We start from the raw sequence: 18,533 nt of genomic DNA, 5'->3' as shown, positions 1-18,533 counted from the left end.
TGCTTCACTCCTTCCTCCTTCACTGTTGTGCTCCTCTCCCTTCACCAGTCAGGTGCCAACTGCCAGCTCCAACTGCCAACTGCCTCTCTTATCCTCCCAACATTCTAAACCGCCTCCAACGGTCACAGGGTTCTGGAAGCTCCTGGAATGTTCTGGAAGGTGCTGGTAGGTTCCAGTGGATGCTGGTGATGTCACAGGTGGCCACCATTTTGTGCTCCAGGCCCTCAGACAGAAGTTTCAGGGGTAGATAAAATGGCTCCCTGAATCTGTAGCAACACGAAAAAGTCTGGTGGTTCCCAAAAAGGAAAAATTCAAACAGGGTTTGAGGCAAAAGTGGGACAAAATAAATAATGATGAGGAGGGACCACCCAAAGGGCTGACAGGTCTAACACGCGTCCCCCCCAGCTGAAAGTGGGGAGAGCTACCCAACCCCTTGGGAGTTCTCATCACTAAGGCGGAAATACCTTGAGAGACCGTCTGCATTGGCGTGGTCCACTCCAGGCCGATGTTCCACCTGAAAGTCCATCCCCTGTAGGGAAATAGACCACCTCAACAACTTGGGATTCTCCCCCTTCATTTGCATCAGCCAACGAAGGGGTCTGTGGTCGGTCTGAACGAGGAAGTGCGATCCAAACAGGTATGGCCGCAACTTCTTCAGAGCCCATACCACTGCAAAGGCTTCACGCTCTATTGCACTCCACTTCTGTTCCCTGGGAAGTAGTCTCCTGGATAGGAAGACCACGGGTTGATCCAGACCCTCTTCGTTGAGTTGCGATAACACTGCCCCAATGCCATGTTCTGATGCATCTGTCTGGACAATGAACTTCTTGGAAAAGTCTGGGGCCCTTAAGACCGGGGCCTCGCACATGGCTTTCTTCAATCTCTCAAAGGCTTGCTGACAAGCCTCCGTCCAGACTACCCGTCGAGGTTGTTTCTTGGACGTGAGCTCCGTGAGAGGGGCTACGATGGTACCGTACCCCTTCACGAAGCGGCGATAGTATCCCGTGAGGCCCAAAAATGCTCGGACCTCAGTCTGTGTCTTGGGGGGTTCCCAGGCCATGATGGCCTCGATCTTCGCCTGGAGGGGTTGCACCGTTCCCCTACCCACCAAGTGTCCAAGGTACACTACTGACCCCTGCCCGATCTGGCACTTGCTGGCCTTGATCGTCAATCCAGCTTGTCTCAGGGCCTGGAGAACAGCTTGCAGGTGACGCAAGTGATCCTCCCAGCTGTTACTGAAGACGGCTATGTCATCCAGATAAGCAGCAGAGAAACTCTCCATTCCGGTGAGGATCTGGTTTACCAGGCGCTGAAACGTGGCAGGTGCGTTCTTGAGCCCAAAGGGCATCACACAGAACTGGTAGTGGCCATTGGGCGTGGAGAAGGCTGACCTTTCCCTTGCTCCATCAGTCAACGAGATCTGCCAGTACCCTGAAGTAAGGTCAAAGGTACTTAGATATTGGGCAGCTCCCAGCCGGTCAATCAATTCATCCGCCCTAGGGATCGGATGTGCATCAGTCTTTGTCACTGAATTCAGTCCCCGGTAGTCCACACAGAACCTCAGTTCTGGTTGGGCACCCGGTGGTGCAGCTTTCGGTACTAACACCACCGGACTAGACCAGGGGCTGCTAGAAGGTTCAATCACTCCTAGCTCCAGCATCTTAGTGACTTCACTATGAATGCTGGCCTTCACCTTGTCTGACATCCGGTAGATCTTGGACTTCACAGGTGGGCTGTCCCCTGTGTCCACGTCATGGACGCACAGGTGAGTCCTACCCGGGACAAGGGAGAACAACGAGGAGTACTGCCCCAGGACCTGGCGACAGTCCTCCTGCTGTTCAGGAGTTAGAGATGGGGAGAGAATCACTCCCTCCACCGACCCATCCTTCTCTTGAGACGCAAACAGATCAGGGAGAGGCTCGCTTTCCACGTCCTCTCCTCCGTCAGTCACCATCATCAAGATGACTTCGGGCCTCTCGTGGTGGGGTTTGAGGCGGTTGGCATGCAGCACCCGCAGGGGCTGACGAGGGGTCTTCAGGTCCACCAAGTAGGTAGCCTTACCCTTCTTCTCCAACACCTCAAAGGGTCCTGACCAGCGATCCTGGAGGGCACTAAGCTCTCCGGGTTCGATCACCCACACCTTCTGGCCAGGCTCCAACTCCACCGGGTGAGCGTTGTGGTCATACCACGCCTTCATCACTGCTTGGCTGGCTTCCAGGTTGTCAGAAGCTTGCTTCCACAACTTAGCCATTTGGCTCCGAAAGGCCAGCATGTAGCTCACCACATCCTGGGGGAGCTTCCTGGGAGTTCTTTCCCATCCGTCTCTCACCAGGTTAAGAGGTCCACGTACAGGGTGCCCATACAGAAGCTCGAAGGGGCTGAAGCCCACTCCCTTCTGTGGCACTTCCCTATAGGAGAAAAGTAAACAGGGTAGGAGGACGTCCCATTTCCTCCGCAGGCTTTCAGGCAGACTTCTGATCATGCCTTTCAAGGTTTTGTTAAACCTCTCCACCAGACCATTGGTCTGGGGGTGGTAAGGAGTGGTGAACCGGTAGGTCACTCCACACTCCTTCCACATTGCCCGCATATACGCTGACATGAAGTTGGTCCCCCTGTCGGACACAACTTCCTTGGGAAAACCCACTCGGGTAAAGATTCCCATCAGGGCCCTAGCCACAACAGGTGCTGTTATGGTCCTCAGAGGTATTGCCTCTGGGTACCGTGTGGCATGATCCACCAGAACCAGGATAAACCTGTGACCAGCTGTAGTCGGTGGATCTAATGGACCCACAATGTCGATGCCCACCCTTTCAAAGGGGGTGCTAACGACAGGAAGTGGTTCCAGGGGAGCTTTCAGCTTCACCCCTGTTTTCCCACTGGCTTGGCAAGACACACATGTCCGGCAGTAGGTATCGGACGACACTTTCATCTGAGGCCAATAAAAGTGTGGGACAAGACGGGCGAAGGTCTTGTCTTGCCCCAGGTGTCCTGCCAAGGGGATCTCGTGAGCCAACTCTAAAAGGAAGGCTCGATAACGTTGAGGAACTACCAAGGCTCGTGACGATCCATGTAGGGGTGCCTTGGGTTCACTGTAGAGGAGGCCATCCTCCCAGTAAACACTGTAGTTCCCTTCAACGTTCCCTGCTGCCTGGGCTTCGGCCTGTCGCCTCAGCCCCTCAAGGGTAGGGCACTCCCTCTGGCCCTGGCAGAATTCCTCCCTGGACGGGCCTCCCTCCACGTGCCACTCGGCCGGGATGGGTAGGTCCTCCAGGTTGGTAACGTCCCCCTCCGCAGACTCCTGGTCCACCACCTCCGGTGGCCTATCCGTCCTACGGGGTGGAGACGCCGAGGCAGGCTCCTCCTGTCCTCGGTTCTTCCCTTGACTGGCAGCTGGCTGGGCCTTTGTTCCAGGCTCCAGCCGGAATGAACTCCCTCTTCGGGTAGTCACGGACCTTGTGCTAACACAGGCCCAGTCAGGTGTACCCAGCATCTCGGTGTGAGTCCGGTATTCCACCTCCTTCCAAGCGTTGTGCTCCATGTCATTGCCCAGCAGACAATCGACTGGCACGGCAGGGCTTACGGCAACTCGAAGTGAACCTGCAACCCCCCCCCATTCAAAGGGAACCTCGGCCACTGGATAGTGACCTGTTCTGCCGTCAGCCATCGCGGCTGGGTGGAGTACATCGGGAATTACCTGCTCTGGAGACACCAGCTGGCTACGCACCATAGTCATACTGGCTCCTGTGTCTCTCAAAGCCTCCCCTCTTTGGCCGTTGATGGTGATCCACTGCCCATACTTTGCGGTATTTGCGGGCACCTGGATCTTAGGAACCATCTCCCGTTCTCCCAGGGACACTAAAGTGACACCCGCCCACTCCCTTCCCTTAGTTAAGGGCATCTCCTCCCCGAGCACTACACTAGCTACTCCGGGGGGCTTTCCTCCAGTGGGAGGGGGTGATCGTTTCTGACACTTCGGATCTCCTTTATAGTGTCCAACGCCACCGCACTCGTAGCAATGGACAACCCTTGGCTGCTGACTCTGGCCAGGATTAGGGTTTCTGGGTGGGTTAGCCTTAGAGGTGAATCCTGTTCCCTTCCCTTGGAAGTTATTTTGGGGGCCTTTGGAGAACTCCTTTTTCTTTTCCCCTCCTTCCTTCTTCTGGGGGACGCCCTGTCCAGCCTTTTGAGTGTCCCCTCCAGTCCCCCTTGTGGACACCCGGGTACTAGCCCAAATGTCCGCCTCCTCAGCAAGCTTCCGGGGGCTGGTCAGCTTGCTATCCACCAGGTGTTGCCGCAGTTCAGGGAAACATTTCTCGAGTAGGTGTTCCTTCAGTACTAGGTCAAACAGCTCCTCGTAGTTCCTTACTTCACTGCCCTGAATCCAACCTTCCAGTGCCTTCTTTGCATAGTCCAGGAAGTCCACCCAATTCTGTGTGCCCAGTTTGTGACTACCCCTGAACTTCTGTCTGTACTTTTCAGGTGTTAGTCCAAACTTTCTGATGAGCGCCAGCTTCATGGCGGGGTAGTGGGTCTGCTCATCCTCTTCGAGGGCCAATAAAGCATCCCTACCAGCTGGAGGCATGTACTTATACAATCCCCCTCCCCAGTACTTCACTGGAACCCCATGGGCCCTCAACGAGACCTCATAGGCTGCTAGCCACTTGGCGATGTCGTCACCCGCCCCATAGCTAGCTACTATGTCCTTTGGCAGGTAAGGTTTGGATTCCCTGGTGACCTCTTGGTTTTGGCTGCCACCATTAGGAACAGGTTGTGCCCCTATTCTTAGGATCTGAAGCTCTATCTCTTTCAGTCTTATCTCATGAGCCATCCTCTCTTTCTCCGTCTCATGAGCCAACCTCTGTTCCTCCTTCTCCTTCTCCAGCTTTGCTAAATCCCATGTGAGCTGTCTTTTCTCTCTCCGATCTGCTAACTCCACGCTGGATAAGCCCCCGCTAGAGACAGTGCTGCCCTTCCTAGAAAGTGTCCTGGGCCCTGCTGACAGGTTCCCCACCTCAGGTTGGTACATCTCAGCCCCCTCGGGGTTAGGCTCTCCATCCCTGTCTTCCTCCTCAGCCTTGCTTTCTCGGCGTGCCTCCCCCCAAGCCCTTAAGCTGGTTTGGAGTGCACCCTTCTTTGCTCCTGGGGGACAGTACACCCCCTCCCGCTGGCAAAACTCCCTGAGTTGGGCCACAGTGTACGTTTCTAAATCTTCCAGTACAAACTCCATCTTGCCCACTCAGGTTAGAGGACAGGTTTTGTGCAGTAACAATGCAGGGGGGTACCTTTAGTAATACCTCCTCCCACCACCAGAGTAAATTTGGAAAAAACAAAAACCCACAATTTGGAAGGCCGCTGTGAGAAAACTCCCGGTGTAGGCCTATGGACTACCCACAGTTATTGTTGAGTATATGTAGGCACAGCTCTATCCCACCACTGAACCCCAATTTATGTTGGAAACAGCCCCACTCTCACTCCGCAGGGTGGTGGTGGACCTTCCCAACACAATGGGGTAGCTTGGCTCGAGTGGTCAGGAAACAGGCGCAGTGCTAAGCATACAATATACCCATACAATAACCATGCGTGCATCCGTTCCAAAAACGACTCTACACCGTAAAAATTATGAAAATATTCTTTCTTTATCTTTTTCTCTTAGTTGCTGATTGGAAAAATAAATAGGTCAATCACAATATACAAGTTTCAATTAGTGCAGGTCAAATAAATATCGGCTGTTTGATGAAATAAATAGGGGTGATCATAAATAACAGGGCATAAATACAAGTGCAATATATACAGACAATTAAATACTTTGAGACAATAAATACTGTACCAATAAATATTGTACACCAACAAGTCCTGTGGACCTATAAATATAGTGCAGCAATAAATAGATAAAAATTCAATAAATAATTAGAAGTATACAGCAACCCCCATATAATCAGATGACACTTCACTTCTTAAGGGCTGATTTGGCCCAGGCACAGCTTGTAGGGTTGTGGAAGGCTTGAGGGGGGAGGCTACTCCCTGGCTGGGACAAGGCTGAGGCCTAAACTGAGGTAGATCAAAGGGGGGAATACCAATGCCCTGGCTTTCCTTCTCCACACAACCTCTCTAGGTTAGTCCCAGTTCACCCCAGGCACAGTCAGGTGGGTTTCAGCACCTCCCTAGCCCCTTAGAGCAGTCTCTCAGGTCTCCACAGGGCCTTAGGCGCCCTCTACTCCACTTACTGCCCTTTTTCTGATGTTCCGACGCCGCTGGAGTCGAGTCGACGTCGTGAGGCGGTTCCGGTTCGGTCTCGGCGGCCTCGGCACAATGTCAGTTCTTTGACGTCGCCGGTAGGCGGTTCCGGTCCGATGTCGGCGGCCTCGGTTCGATCTCTACCTCCGATTCGACGACGTCGGGCAGTCTCTTCACGATGTCGACTTCGGGCGGCTCCGGTCCGATGGCGCTCTCGACTCCGATGACGTCGGCCGGCCTGGCCTCGATGTCGACTTCCGGCGACTCCGGGGTGCGATCCTCACCCCCGACCTCCGGTGCTCCTCCTCTCAGGTTCCGGGCGACTCCGGAGTGCGATCCTCACTCCCGACCTCCGGTTCACCTCTACCTCGGTCTCCGACGACTCCGGAGGGCGGACTTCACTCCTCCGATGACGCCGCTCGCTCGACCTCGGTTCACTTCCTCCTCGACCTCTGGTATTCCTCACGACCCCCGTCGGCGCCCTCTCACGACCTCAGGCGGCTCCGGGTACGACGTCTGCTACTTCAGTCAGCGCCGCTTCTCCACCTCGGGCTCCAGGTCTCAGGCTACTCGACGCCGGACTCCAGGGAAACCAGTTCTCAGGTCAGAATCTTGCTGTTTTCTTGGTTCTAAGGCCTGTTCCTGCTGTCCAGGTCCTTAGGATGGTTTTCTTCTGTCTTCTTCCCACACAGGGCTATAGGCTGGGATCCATCAGTAGGGACAAGTATCAAGGGTGGGTTTATGGACCCCACTCCAGGCACAAGTTTCCACCCCTGCTGCTTCACTCCTTCCTCCTTCACTGTTGTGCTCCTCTCCCTTCACCAGTCAGGTGCCAACTGCCAGCTCCAACTGCCAACTGCCTCTCTTATCCTCCCAACATTCTAAACCGCCTCCAACGGTCACAGGGTTCTGGAAGCTCCTGGAATGTTCTGGAAGGTGCTGGTAGGTTCCAGTGGATGCTGGTGATGTCACAGGTGGCCACCATTTTGTGCTCCAGGCCCTCAGACAGAAGTTTCAGGGGTAGATAAAATGGCTCCCTGAATCTGTAGCAACACGAAAAAGTCTGGTGGTTCCCAAAAAGGAAAAATTCAAACAGGGTTTGAGGCAAAAGTGGGACAAAATAAATAATGATGAGGAGGGACCACCCAAAGGGCTGACAGGTCTAACAGTGGCTCAAAGGCCAGAGCTGCTGACCTTGGCGCTGGGGAGCCTGGTTCAAGCTACGGCGTGAGCTCAACTTCCTGTGATTCTGGGCAAATCACTAAATCTCCCCGTGCCTTCCAAAAGTAAATGTGTCCTTGTGTAACGGAACGAACTGGAGCTCACGTAAAGCGCTTGAATGCCTTCATGTCGAAAGAAGGCGTCTATGGATTGTTACATCATCCCAGCCATAAATCTGACCTCTCTAATCTGTTAGGACACTGCCCGCGAATACTATGACGGGCTGCGCTCTCTTTTTCCACTGTCTCCGCCCGTCAATAACACCCTGTCCAACCCTGAACCATGACAGAGGGCAGCTCTGAGACGCAAGAATGCACACAAAGCGCTACTCACACCGAGGCTGGCCAGCCGGGTCTGGGCGCCGACCCTTGGTTTGCAATGACGCCGTTTGCTGGCAGCGAGCACAGGGCGGGAAGGCTGCTCCCTGCAGGCACCTGGGTGATGTTGTTGTGTCTGCTCCTCGCTGTCTCCTGCCAATGTGCATACATCCGGCACACGGCATGGACACCCAGGCGATACAACCCTCCCTAAGAGTGCGGCCCCGCCCCCTCCTTGCCAACGGATGAGCAGCAGCAATAAGCAGGAGAGATGGCGGGCCTGGTCGCAGTCTGCAGGGACAGCGAGGAGAAGTTCCCGCTGTTCATCGAGGACACCCTGACGGCGAGTGAGGGGGAGGGCAAGAGTGGGTGACCCGTGGCGCAAAGGTAGCTCGCCGACTTTGTAACCAAGAAACAGCGCGTCATTTTCGGATTGCGGGGCGTGTTTTTGTTTCTCTCCTCTTGCCATTGGCTGGAATGTTTACATTCCAGAGGAGAGAAAGAATCGAAAAACCACGCCCCCGAATCCGAAAAAGACGGGGCTTAAACGGACAGACGCCCCTCTCCTCCAATGGCTGGCCTCCGTTTAGGAAGCCAGCCAATGGAGAAGAGGGGCGGGTTCAAGCCCCGTACTGAAATCATTAAATCTCGCGAGCGAGACTGCGCAAGCGCAGCCTTCGCTAGCCGAGACCTAAAAAGAAAGGAGACACTTCTAGCTTGTCACATGACACCAAGTGGGGCCATTTCTGATGTTTATCTTTACAGAGTATTTTCTGCATGGTTTTAATCGCAATTAAGTCTCACACATAGTGCGAGTGTGACACAAAGTTTGGAATCTCACACACAATAGCACTTAAACCATGATAATGTCACACATAAGCAATCTGAAACTTGACAGCTATGGTGGTTGATATACCTATCCCGGATTCTGCAACGGTGGAGAGAGCACTAGATGGCCCCATGTGATGTGCGACAGCGTAGCTCATTCTTGACTATTCAATCAATTGCACTTTAAACGTCGGATTTTTAAGCTTTTGCTTACAATATTAAAAGGAAGCAAAACGATGGTGGCTGAAAAGTAAGGACTGGCTGATGGTGTCAAACATTACATGTGACCATTTAGCAGCTACGATCTACGTACGACAACCTGTAAACTCACAACCACCACCTGCAGCACTGTTTATTTGGTGGAAGCATTCATGAGAGATGTCACACATCCCTCTCACTATGGGAAGCTCTTCTAGCGACAACACTGGCTGCAGTGAGGGAACGGATTTATCGCAAGCTTCGCTTCGGTTACAGATACCCACATCCCCCTTTCTGGTAGCCCTGACTTTCTCCACCCCGTTGCTTTTCACCTGCTGTGCTGCAACTGGGGCTTCGGACGCACCCCCTGGAGGAGTACTGAAGGTGCCCGCAACTTCCAGAGGCCTCTGAGCGCCGTCATCTTGGCTTTAGATCCCGCCCACTTCTGCAGAGCACTAGTTACGGTACTTTGGTGTCGCACTGCCTCGACAGTTTTGGAGCGTCGGAGGATATATTGGTGAAGGAACGAGTCGCAGGGGCGAGCACTAGAACACTCCCTTTATCTAATCTCGCCTACAAGAAGACGCCATCTTTGTTGTGCGAATATAATGTGATTCATACGCCATTCAGTCGGGTAACTAAAGGTGGAAAGGAAAACACTGTGAAACGCATTTTTCTCATAGTTCGTGAAGATGCGATTTAACTGTACTATTCGCCAGTCAATTAGACCTTAGAGTCACAGAAATTGAAAACTAGCAAGAGTGCACACACAAATATGTATGTCATGCATGCCAATAGCCCCGATTGGGCTGGAGACTCGATTTTTGAATCCAATATTGAACCTTAAAAAGAGATGAACTATAGGATTTTCATCGAGGACACCCTGACGGCGAGGGCAAGAGTGGGTGACCCGTGGTGCAAAGGTAGCTCGCCGACTTTGTAACCAAGAAACAGCGCGTCATTTTCGGATTGGGGGCGTGTTTTTGTTTCTCCCCTCTTGCCATTGGCTGGAATGTTTACATTCCAGAGGAGAGAAAGAATCGAAAAACCACGCCCCTGAATCCGAAAAAGACGGGGCATAAACGGACAGACGCCCCTCTCCTCCAATGGCTGGCCTCCGTTTAGGAAGCCAGCCAATGGAGAAGAGGGGCGGGTTCAAGCCCCGTACTAAAATCATTACATCTCGCGAGCGAGACTGCGCATGCGCAGCCTTCGCTAGCCGAGACCTAAAAAGAGGGGTAAGAAGAGTAGCCCAAAGCTGGGGCTCTTTCTTTATCAAAGACACAGGAATTTGATCCAGGCCCATGGCTCCCAAGGACCTAATTCTTTTAATAAGACCAACAACCTCAAATTGCATTACTCAAATACAGTATATTTTTACAAGGGCTGCATGCTATAGCATCATAATGTATTCTATAATGTATACATCTGACAGGTTGTACTGAGCATTATTTTGTCAATCAGAGTAATCTGTTAGTCGGCATGTCCAAGGCATCGCTTTTTTTCCATGGTTCTGAACCTTTCCTGCCAACCCCCTTTCAAATTCCAATGAGCATCTCATTAACTACATTGAGTTGCATTCACAGTAGCCCATGATGTCTTAGAACACACGATTCACTCATAATAAAAACACCTACTACGACTAAATTTATGTTAATAAAAAATTCTTAGTAAATTACAATTCAACTGCATAGCTAATTATTCTATGGGTACTATGTATCTTTGTCTTATATGCAAGGTGTTCGGTAAGTGATTCGCAGCAAGGATACAATTCATCTGAGAGACATTAAAGTTAGAAAAATGGCAATGTATGGTTTAGTTTTTGCAAATGGGCAAAAGCTTGCAGTTAAGTTGCAGGCCTCGATTACAAGTGTGTTGATGCAGTAAGCACTATTTTTCATACCCAGTAAAATAAGACACTCTCGGATTGAGAATTTAAGGTTTGCGATAAACAGCAGGACGTGCTTTATGAGTATGTGAGGCTTGCTTCAGTGAGGACTTAAACATGTTGATGCAGTTACTGTGGTGAGGAAAATATCCCAATAAGTATAATTTTTCTGACGCCATCATTAGATTTTAATCGTGTATGGGATAGGTTAGCCTTCAAAATAAAGAAACCATTCTGAAACCTACCCCTATACAATTTAAACAGTTCACTGCAGACCCTTCATAGCTCATAAAAGGCGAACACTCAGAAAACAAAAACCATAAAAAATAAAGGACTCCAGTTGAGCCAGCCCAGCACTCTTATGGTGCTGGAGAAGGAATGCCCCTATGATGAAGAATGCCATATACTGTGGGTAGGGGTCTATAAAAACTTTTTTGTGAGCACATACAATGCAGAAAAGTATGAAAATTAACTATTGAGTAAATAAAAAAACAGACATTCTCTACAGGAAGACTAGAAAACAGATTCAACTAGACATGCCATGGTAAAAGTTGTGTCACTTTAAACTCACAAAATACAGTTCCATATTCAGTCTACTTACCCCAGCAAAACTTTTAATATTTCTTTTGCATAGTGCAGCACTATTCGATGGTTGTCTATAACGATGGGAAACCTTTTGCTGTTTTGCATAACAGATGTGGCAGCTTTTTCACTGGTCAGTTCTACATATGCCTAGAATAAATGTAGTACAGTTATTTTCCGTCACCCTAAAGGAAAGTAACTAATGTTTTAACTCAATTCTCATAAAAAAATCACTGGTATCCTTACAATTATTTTCTAATTTATGTAATCTTGTTAGGGTAAAGGTAAAAACCTACGTAGAGTGCCCGAGCTGGGGACGCTCAGTGTTTGGAATGTTAGACATAATTTCATAAGCATAAGGGTATGGCCAGTTCACACAGCACAATGTTACACTGACACTAAAGCATTTAGAAAATGGCAATTCGTCATTGCAAACATGGAACAACTTCGCCTGTTCCTGCTAGATTATATAGTAAGAGAGACATGACTGAACAGATGGTGGATCAGTGGGTTGTGATGCATAGCATGTCAGAGTCAGCGCCTTGAGACCCTCACGATTGAGTAGCCGCGCTCTATAAACACGATTGATTGACTGTTAATATATCAGTGTGTTGATGTGAAGGACAAAGTCAGTCATGGATGACATTCTAATACCCCCCATGTTTCAGTGCAATAAAGCAATATGTTGTAATTACATACATCATGCATTATTGTACTTACCTATTTATATGTTTATGTACTTGAAATATCAATTGGATATATTGCATTAATAAAAAATATGTTAGCATTCATGCATGGTTCATTCCTTCACCCACACCCCTTCTTTCCCAAGCTCCTTTCCAAGTTACCTAACCTACCCAATGTTCCAAACGGACAGCTTATGAACTCGAGCCCGAGGTTCTCGCAAGTTGGAGGGGAGGTGAAGAGATTGAGCTATGATGTCGGTTGGAGAATAAACTCCTACTTCTTATCCTTCCTTCTGTGCTCGTCATGTTTATATAGGATTAAAAGTATAGACAATACAAAACAATACTTGTCAAGTCTGTGCTTTTGACCAATTAATCCCCTGGACTCTTAACTTTGGTCTTGAATTTCCCAAGAACAGATTTCAAAATTTCTAGAAGGCATGACCTTGGATATTGTATGTCATTCCCATTTTTTTTTGCAATATAGATTTTGCTAAAGTTGCGTTGTTTCTCCGTCTGCAACTGCATGGCTTAAGTATGACACAACCCTATAAATACATGTAAGTACTAAGGAACAGTGGTATAACACTTAGGTATATTGGCGCCAAGGCCAACAAAATATGCACAGAAATCCTCAGCACACGTCATAGATGTATCAACAATTAGTTCAATGCACGATGTAAGCACCAATTATAAACAAAGTATTTCAGTTCTTATTTTCTTTCTTTTTTCCTTTGGTTTTGCTTCAGACAGCCAACACGTGTTTCGTCGCTAACAGGATTTCTGTGCCTATAAATACATAGTTAGTGCACACAGCCCAGAGATGAGCATAAAAAGGTACAATTAACAAAAAAAGTGCCTAATGTTGCGAGATTGGCATTTGTGCACTATCATGATTTGACAGCACAGAACTACCTCCTCAGCAGTATATGCAAAATCCTGGGTCTTAATACTATAGTTAACTACCGTTTCCCCTGCCATTGCTTCATATAACTCCAATGTAACTTTCTAAAAAACCAGAAAGGTGGACAGTCAATCAAGTTAAATGCCAGAGGGTGCAACACTCTCAAAATTATATAGCCACCTAGTATTTCCAAAGATGCAGCCAGGACCATGAAATATGACTCTTACAGATAATCATAAAGCACTACTTGCTGACAAAGCAATCTCCAAAATAATGGGATGATCAAACCAGACTACAAGTAACTCAACACTACCACATAACTGCAAACTACATTTCAGCATTTACAATAATGGTATGTGCAACATTTTCAATAAATCTCCATATGTTCCAAAACCTGAACTGCATAGGTGTGGTACTGCAACTCCTACCAGAACAGGAACAACATCTGACCTCAGTTTATCCTCAGATCTAAATACTGGCTTTTTCCATTGCCACTACCTCCAGCTACTCACAATCACTCACTAAATCATCTCTTTTCAAGCCACAACCTAAATCTGTTCGTACAACTGCACTAACTACCAAATTCCCACCTAATCTCCACAGCCAAATGCATACAATTTAACACTCAACATACTTGTACACAACACCACACCTTCTTCGAAACCCTTCTCTCTAGCACCACAAGAACACCTCAATAGCAGACTAGATAAATATGGTCTACCAATCACACATCAAGAATGGCCCCCAACTTCCTCCCACAGTGTTCATTGCCCCACATCCTCAGACACAAAAAAGACTTGGATAGTATCAACACAAAACCCTGTAACATTTATAAGCTTGGTTCTCATAATCCTCCCAAATGCATTCCTCATATGACACAACCACCAATCGCTGCATCATGAACACACATCCTACATGCCACATGCTCCCACATCTTACAACTTTGCAGATTTAATTGCCAGTTTGTGCTCTATTTTTGGCATAGAACAACTGAGGCAATCGAAGCTCTTGCCATTAACCAAGACTTTAAACCCAGACCTCCAAACCCATCCTATCTAGCACCGTCACAACTGATTTACCCAAGACTCATCATGCCAACAAAGACGCATTATATTTCAGTGGTACAATCCAGAAGTCAATGATGTCAACTCAGATGCTTAGATCGTCCCACGGGCAATAATGCTATGCACACTTTAAATAAACTGAACATAGCGCCTGGGATGTGGGATTTAATAAAATATTTACTTGTCCATGGGGCAAGTTGCCTCATAAATCTACTTGTTCTGTAAAAAAATCCACTTGTCCCTTTGGTGCCACGTAGAGCACAGACATATTATAGCAGCAACCTCATTCTATAAAAGCTGTGATATTAGTCTCTCTGATTATGCCAGGGCTCATACTATAGTAGTGTTTGAATTCTAGCAATTTCCTTATTTTGCCACCTTTCTGCAGATCTACATACTGGGGCTGGAGATAGCGTTAAAGAACAAGTTACTTACCTTTGGTGATGATATATCTGTAAGAAACATTGTTTAGTTATAGACTCCTTATCTGAGAATTACCCCCTGGCGCCAGGCTGGACCCGGAAAAATTTTTCATCAGCAGTACCTCTGCTCGTAGGAAGGTGACGTCGGTCGACTCCGTGTCCATTGTTGGCGTTGTGGTCGCCGGGATGACGTTGCAGTAGCTACTTGGACTCCGCCCTTGCGTGCTAATGTCAGTTCTGTACACAACTTTTCGCACCAGAAACGCAGAGCCATACAAGACACTGTCCATTGGTGCACAAAACTAGTGCCCTGAAAGGACATCCATAACCCTAGAAATCAGTTCGCAGAACGGGGAGGATGGGTAGGGCGGTAAGGAATCTATAACTAACTAATGTTTCATACAGATATATCGTTACCAAAGGTAACTTGTTTATCTGAAAGAAATAAGTTAGTTATAGATTCCTTAACTTAGAATAGATACCTTAGCAATATCAACCCCGGAGGTGGGTCTGCGAACCAAGATCACACCAGAAAGTCCTGGAGAACAGAACGGCCAAAGAAGCCGTCTCTCCGGACATGATTGTCAAGGCAGTAGTGTTTGGTAAAGGTGTGCAACAAAGCCCACGTAGCTCCCTGACAAATGTCATTCAGAGGAACTCCACGTCCCAAAGCAGTAGTTGCTGCCGTCGCCCTGGTGGAATGGGTGCGCAGCCCCACTGGAGGCTCCTTCTTTGCCAGAGAATAACAGGCTTTGATACCCAAAACAACCCATTGGGAGATAGTCCGCTTGTGTACGGCCTGACCTTTTTTGGCGCCCACGTAGCCAACAAAGAGCTGGTCATCCACCCGGAACTGTTTTGTGCGATCCAGATAAAAGGAAAGCGCACGTTTTGGGTCCAGACGGTGGAGCCTCTCTTCCCCTTTTGAAGGATGCGGAGGCGGAAAGAAGGTAGGCAAAGTGATGGTCTGCCTGATGTGAAAGGCAATGACAACCTTGGGCAGGAAGGATGGACGAGTCCTGAGAACCACCTTGTCCGGATGGACAGACAGGAAAGGAGGCTTGGAGCTCACTCACCTGTCTGGCAGATGTGATGGCTACTAGGAACGCAGTTTTAAGCGTCAGAAGCCTTAAAGGACAGTTGTGAAGCTGCTCAAAGGGAGCACACATTAAAAAAGTTAAGACTAGATTCAAGTCCCACTGAGGCATAATGAAGGGGATAGGAGGAAAGAGATGAGTTATACCTTTCAAGAAACGATTAACAATCTCTACAGCTGGACCTTCTCACTTCTGAGCAACATGACCTGCAAGCCCTCCAAAATGATCTTTTCCCTGTGATCAGCTCTTTCCTCAACTCTGCAAAATGGCTCAGGCCGTCCACTCGGGAAAGTGAGCACATGGTTTCGAAACCTATTCCCTGTCCAAACTCTCCCCTCAACCCTAGAAGAAGTGAGACCCACCTGGCGTCCACCGATCTCTATGACCATCACAACTCCTGCTTTACCTGGTCCAAACCTAACTTGACCCCGCCGAGGCAAATACACACCATTCTTTTCAACCCGAACAGAGAACCTCCCCGCAATCTGAGAAGTAGCAATACTGACAATTCCACCAGGGTGAACGTCAGCCAGGCTCCCCCCCCAACCTACTATGTCTCAAATGTGTTCTACTAAACTACAGATCAGCCAGTAAACACGCCCCAGATATCTTCGACCTCTTCCAACACAATGATTTAAACATTATCATCCTTACCGAAACGTGGCTAAATCCCACTTCCACTCCTATCTTAGACCTCCTACTCATGATATAATAAGACTAGACCGAGCTCTGAAGATGGGGGCTAGCCTGTATTCACAGGAACACATTATCGATCTCTCACTTGGAGTCCTCTTCCCCTTCCTCCTGTGAATACCTTTGCCTCGGCATCTCAAGTAAGAACCTACTGATTTGCAAACTACACACCTTTTACCATCCTCCGGGAGACAATCTCCCCTTCATTGAGCAACTAAAGGAAATCGTCTCTATCAATGTCGACTCAGCCGTGTCCCAAATCTTCCTAGGTGATTTCAACCTGCATTGGTCTAACTCCAATGACCCCGCGGTATCTTGCCTTAAATCATTTCTAATTGATCAAGATTTGACTCAGCACTGTGACCAACCAACTCATATTAAAGGAGAAACTCTAGACCTCATCATCTTGAAAGGGCAGACCATCACCTTAGACTCCATATTCCCGTGTGACTGGTCTGACCACCACAGCATCCTTTTTTATATTAACAGGGAGGTGGTTATGAGGAAGGCTCAACCTTCGAAAACAAAGATATGGCAAAGGGACCTCAGATCAACAAACCCTGTCAATCTTGCTGCCCACTGTAAATCTGCTCTCTCCTCCCAAGCCAACTTGGTCGAGGTGCAATCACTCACTGACGCCTACAATTTGACCATCGCCAACATCATGGATGACATTGCTCCACTCCAACGTAAAAATGTCTCAACAAAAATAGCCAAACCATGGTATAATGACAACTTAAACACGGAACGCCGCAACCTTAGGGCAGCTGAACGCTCATGGTGATCCAATGCCTCCTCGGACCAACTAAAACTCCTTAGAGATGTCAGTAGCCTCCACAACAAACAGATCAAGATCGCTAAGGCTGACTATTTCAGACTCCAACTAGACCAAGCAGCAAACTGCCCCAAGAAGCTTTTCGAATTGGTCAAACAGCAATCAGTTATAGGTCCAAACCTCCCTGAAACTGGTGGCAACACACCTTCCCGCAAAAAATGTGATGCCTTCTTCACCGAGAAATCAAGACTCATCTCTACTGACCTCGCCTCTAAGAAGTTACTATTGCCTTCCTCTAGTGCCGCATCACCCCTGGACATCTTTGATAAGAGCAACTTGACCATCACGAACACCAAGACCAATGCGTCATGGGGCACCTTTACCTCCCTTAGTGAAATAGACATCCACAAGATTCTTCAGAATATCAAGTCTTCCAACCACTTTGGTGACCCGTTGCCTCCGGACATCTTCAAAGAAATCAAAAATGCACTCATCCCCACTTGGACAAGGATTGTAAAAGCTTCCCTATCTCAAGGCATGATCCCAGACTGCCTAAAAGCAACTCAGGTTTCACCTATACAAAAAAAAAACCAGCGTTGACAAATCTGATCTCAACAACTTTCGCCCCACCTCCAACATCCCCACACTAGCGAAACTCCTAGAAAAATGTGTACAATACCAACTTTGTGCTCACATAGAGAAGTACCAACTCCTAGACCAGCATCAATCCGGTTTTCGGAAGGGGCACAGCACGGAATCGGCCCTCACACACGTTATGGATGATATTTTAAAAATGCTTGACCAAAACGAATCCTGCCTCCTGATCCTCCTTGACCTTTCCTCAGCATTCGACGCGGTTAATCATGACAACCTCCTATCTATCCTGCAAAACAGAATGGGTTTTTCGGATCGGGTGCTACAATGGTTCTCATCCTTCCTTCACCACAGATCACAAAGAGTCAAGGCAAACCACTCTCTCTCCCAGCTCTCTTCAGTACTCATGGGGGTCCCCCAAGGGTCCGCCCTTTCTCTATCCTCTTCAACCTCTTCTTGGAACCTCTAGCTAACTTACTAAACTCCACGAACATTCTCTTCCACATGTATGCTGACGACACACAACTCTATTTGAAAATCTCATCCCTGGACACAACATCTCACTCAACAATATCCTAACATCTACGCAAAACTGGTTAACTAAGAACCATCTCCTGCTCAACACCTCCAAAACGGAATTCCTGCTCATCGCCCCCCCGAATCACATCCCTAAGTTAGATCTCTGGTTGATGCACCTCACTGCTTTCAACTGCACTCCGAACATCATAGACTCAGCCAAATCTCTTGGAGTGACCATGGACAAGCACTTGAATATGAAAAATCATATCCGCAACGTATGTAAGGGAGCAAACCACTTGATGAGGACTCTCAGAAATATTAAACCCTTCCTGCCACAAAATGATTTCAAGCAGGTAGTCCAAGCGCTTGTCTTGCCGAGGCTAGATTATGGCAGTGCTACCCTCAGTGGCCTTCCCATATACGCCCTGGCTCCACTAAGGGCCTCACTGAACACCACGGCTAGACTGGTTACAGGCACCAAACGAAACGAGCACATATCCCCAGTCCTAAA

The 18,533-nt window shown here is 48.5% G+C and overlaps 1 protein-coding gene across 5 annotated transcripts in view; it reads right to left on the bottom strand.

Moving 5' to 3' along the window:
- The window catches only part of LOC146863309 (uncharacterized), a 365,164-nt gene that overhangs the window by 115,961 nt on the left and 230,670 nt on the right, over nucleotides 1-18,533 (bottom strand). For all 5 annotated transcript variants that reach the window (XM_085642720.1, XM_085642723.1, XM_085642721.1 and 2 more), the window contains one exon: nucleotides 11,288-11,418. In XM_085642720.1, the coding sequence (XP_085498846.1) occupies nucleotides 11,288-11,418 (131 nt within the window). The remainder of the gene's footprint in view (nucleotides 1-11,287; nucleotides 11,419-18,533) is intronic.

This window comes from Triturus cristatus, chromosome 2_2, assembly GCF_964204655.1.
Source record: "Triturus cristatus chromosome 2_2, aTriCri1.1, whole genome shotgun sequence".
Lineage (NCBI taxonomy): Eukaryota > Metazoa > Chordata > Amphibia > Caudata > Salamandridae > Triturus > Triturus cristatus.
Note: the sequence above shows the minus strand (reverse complement) of the source record. Positions and strands in the feature narration are given on the sequence as shown.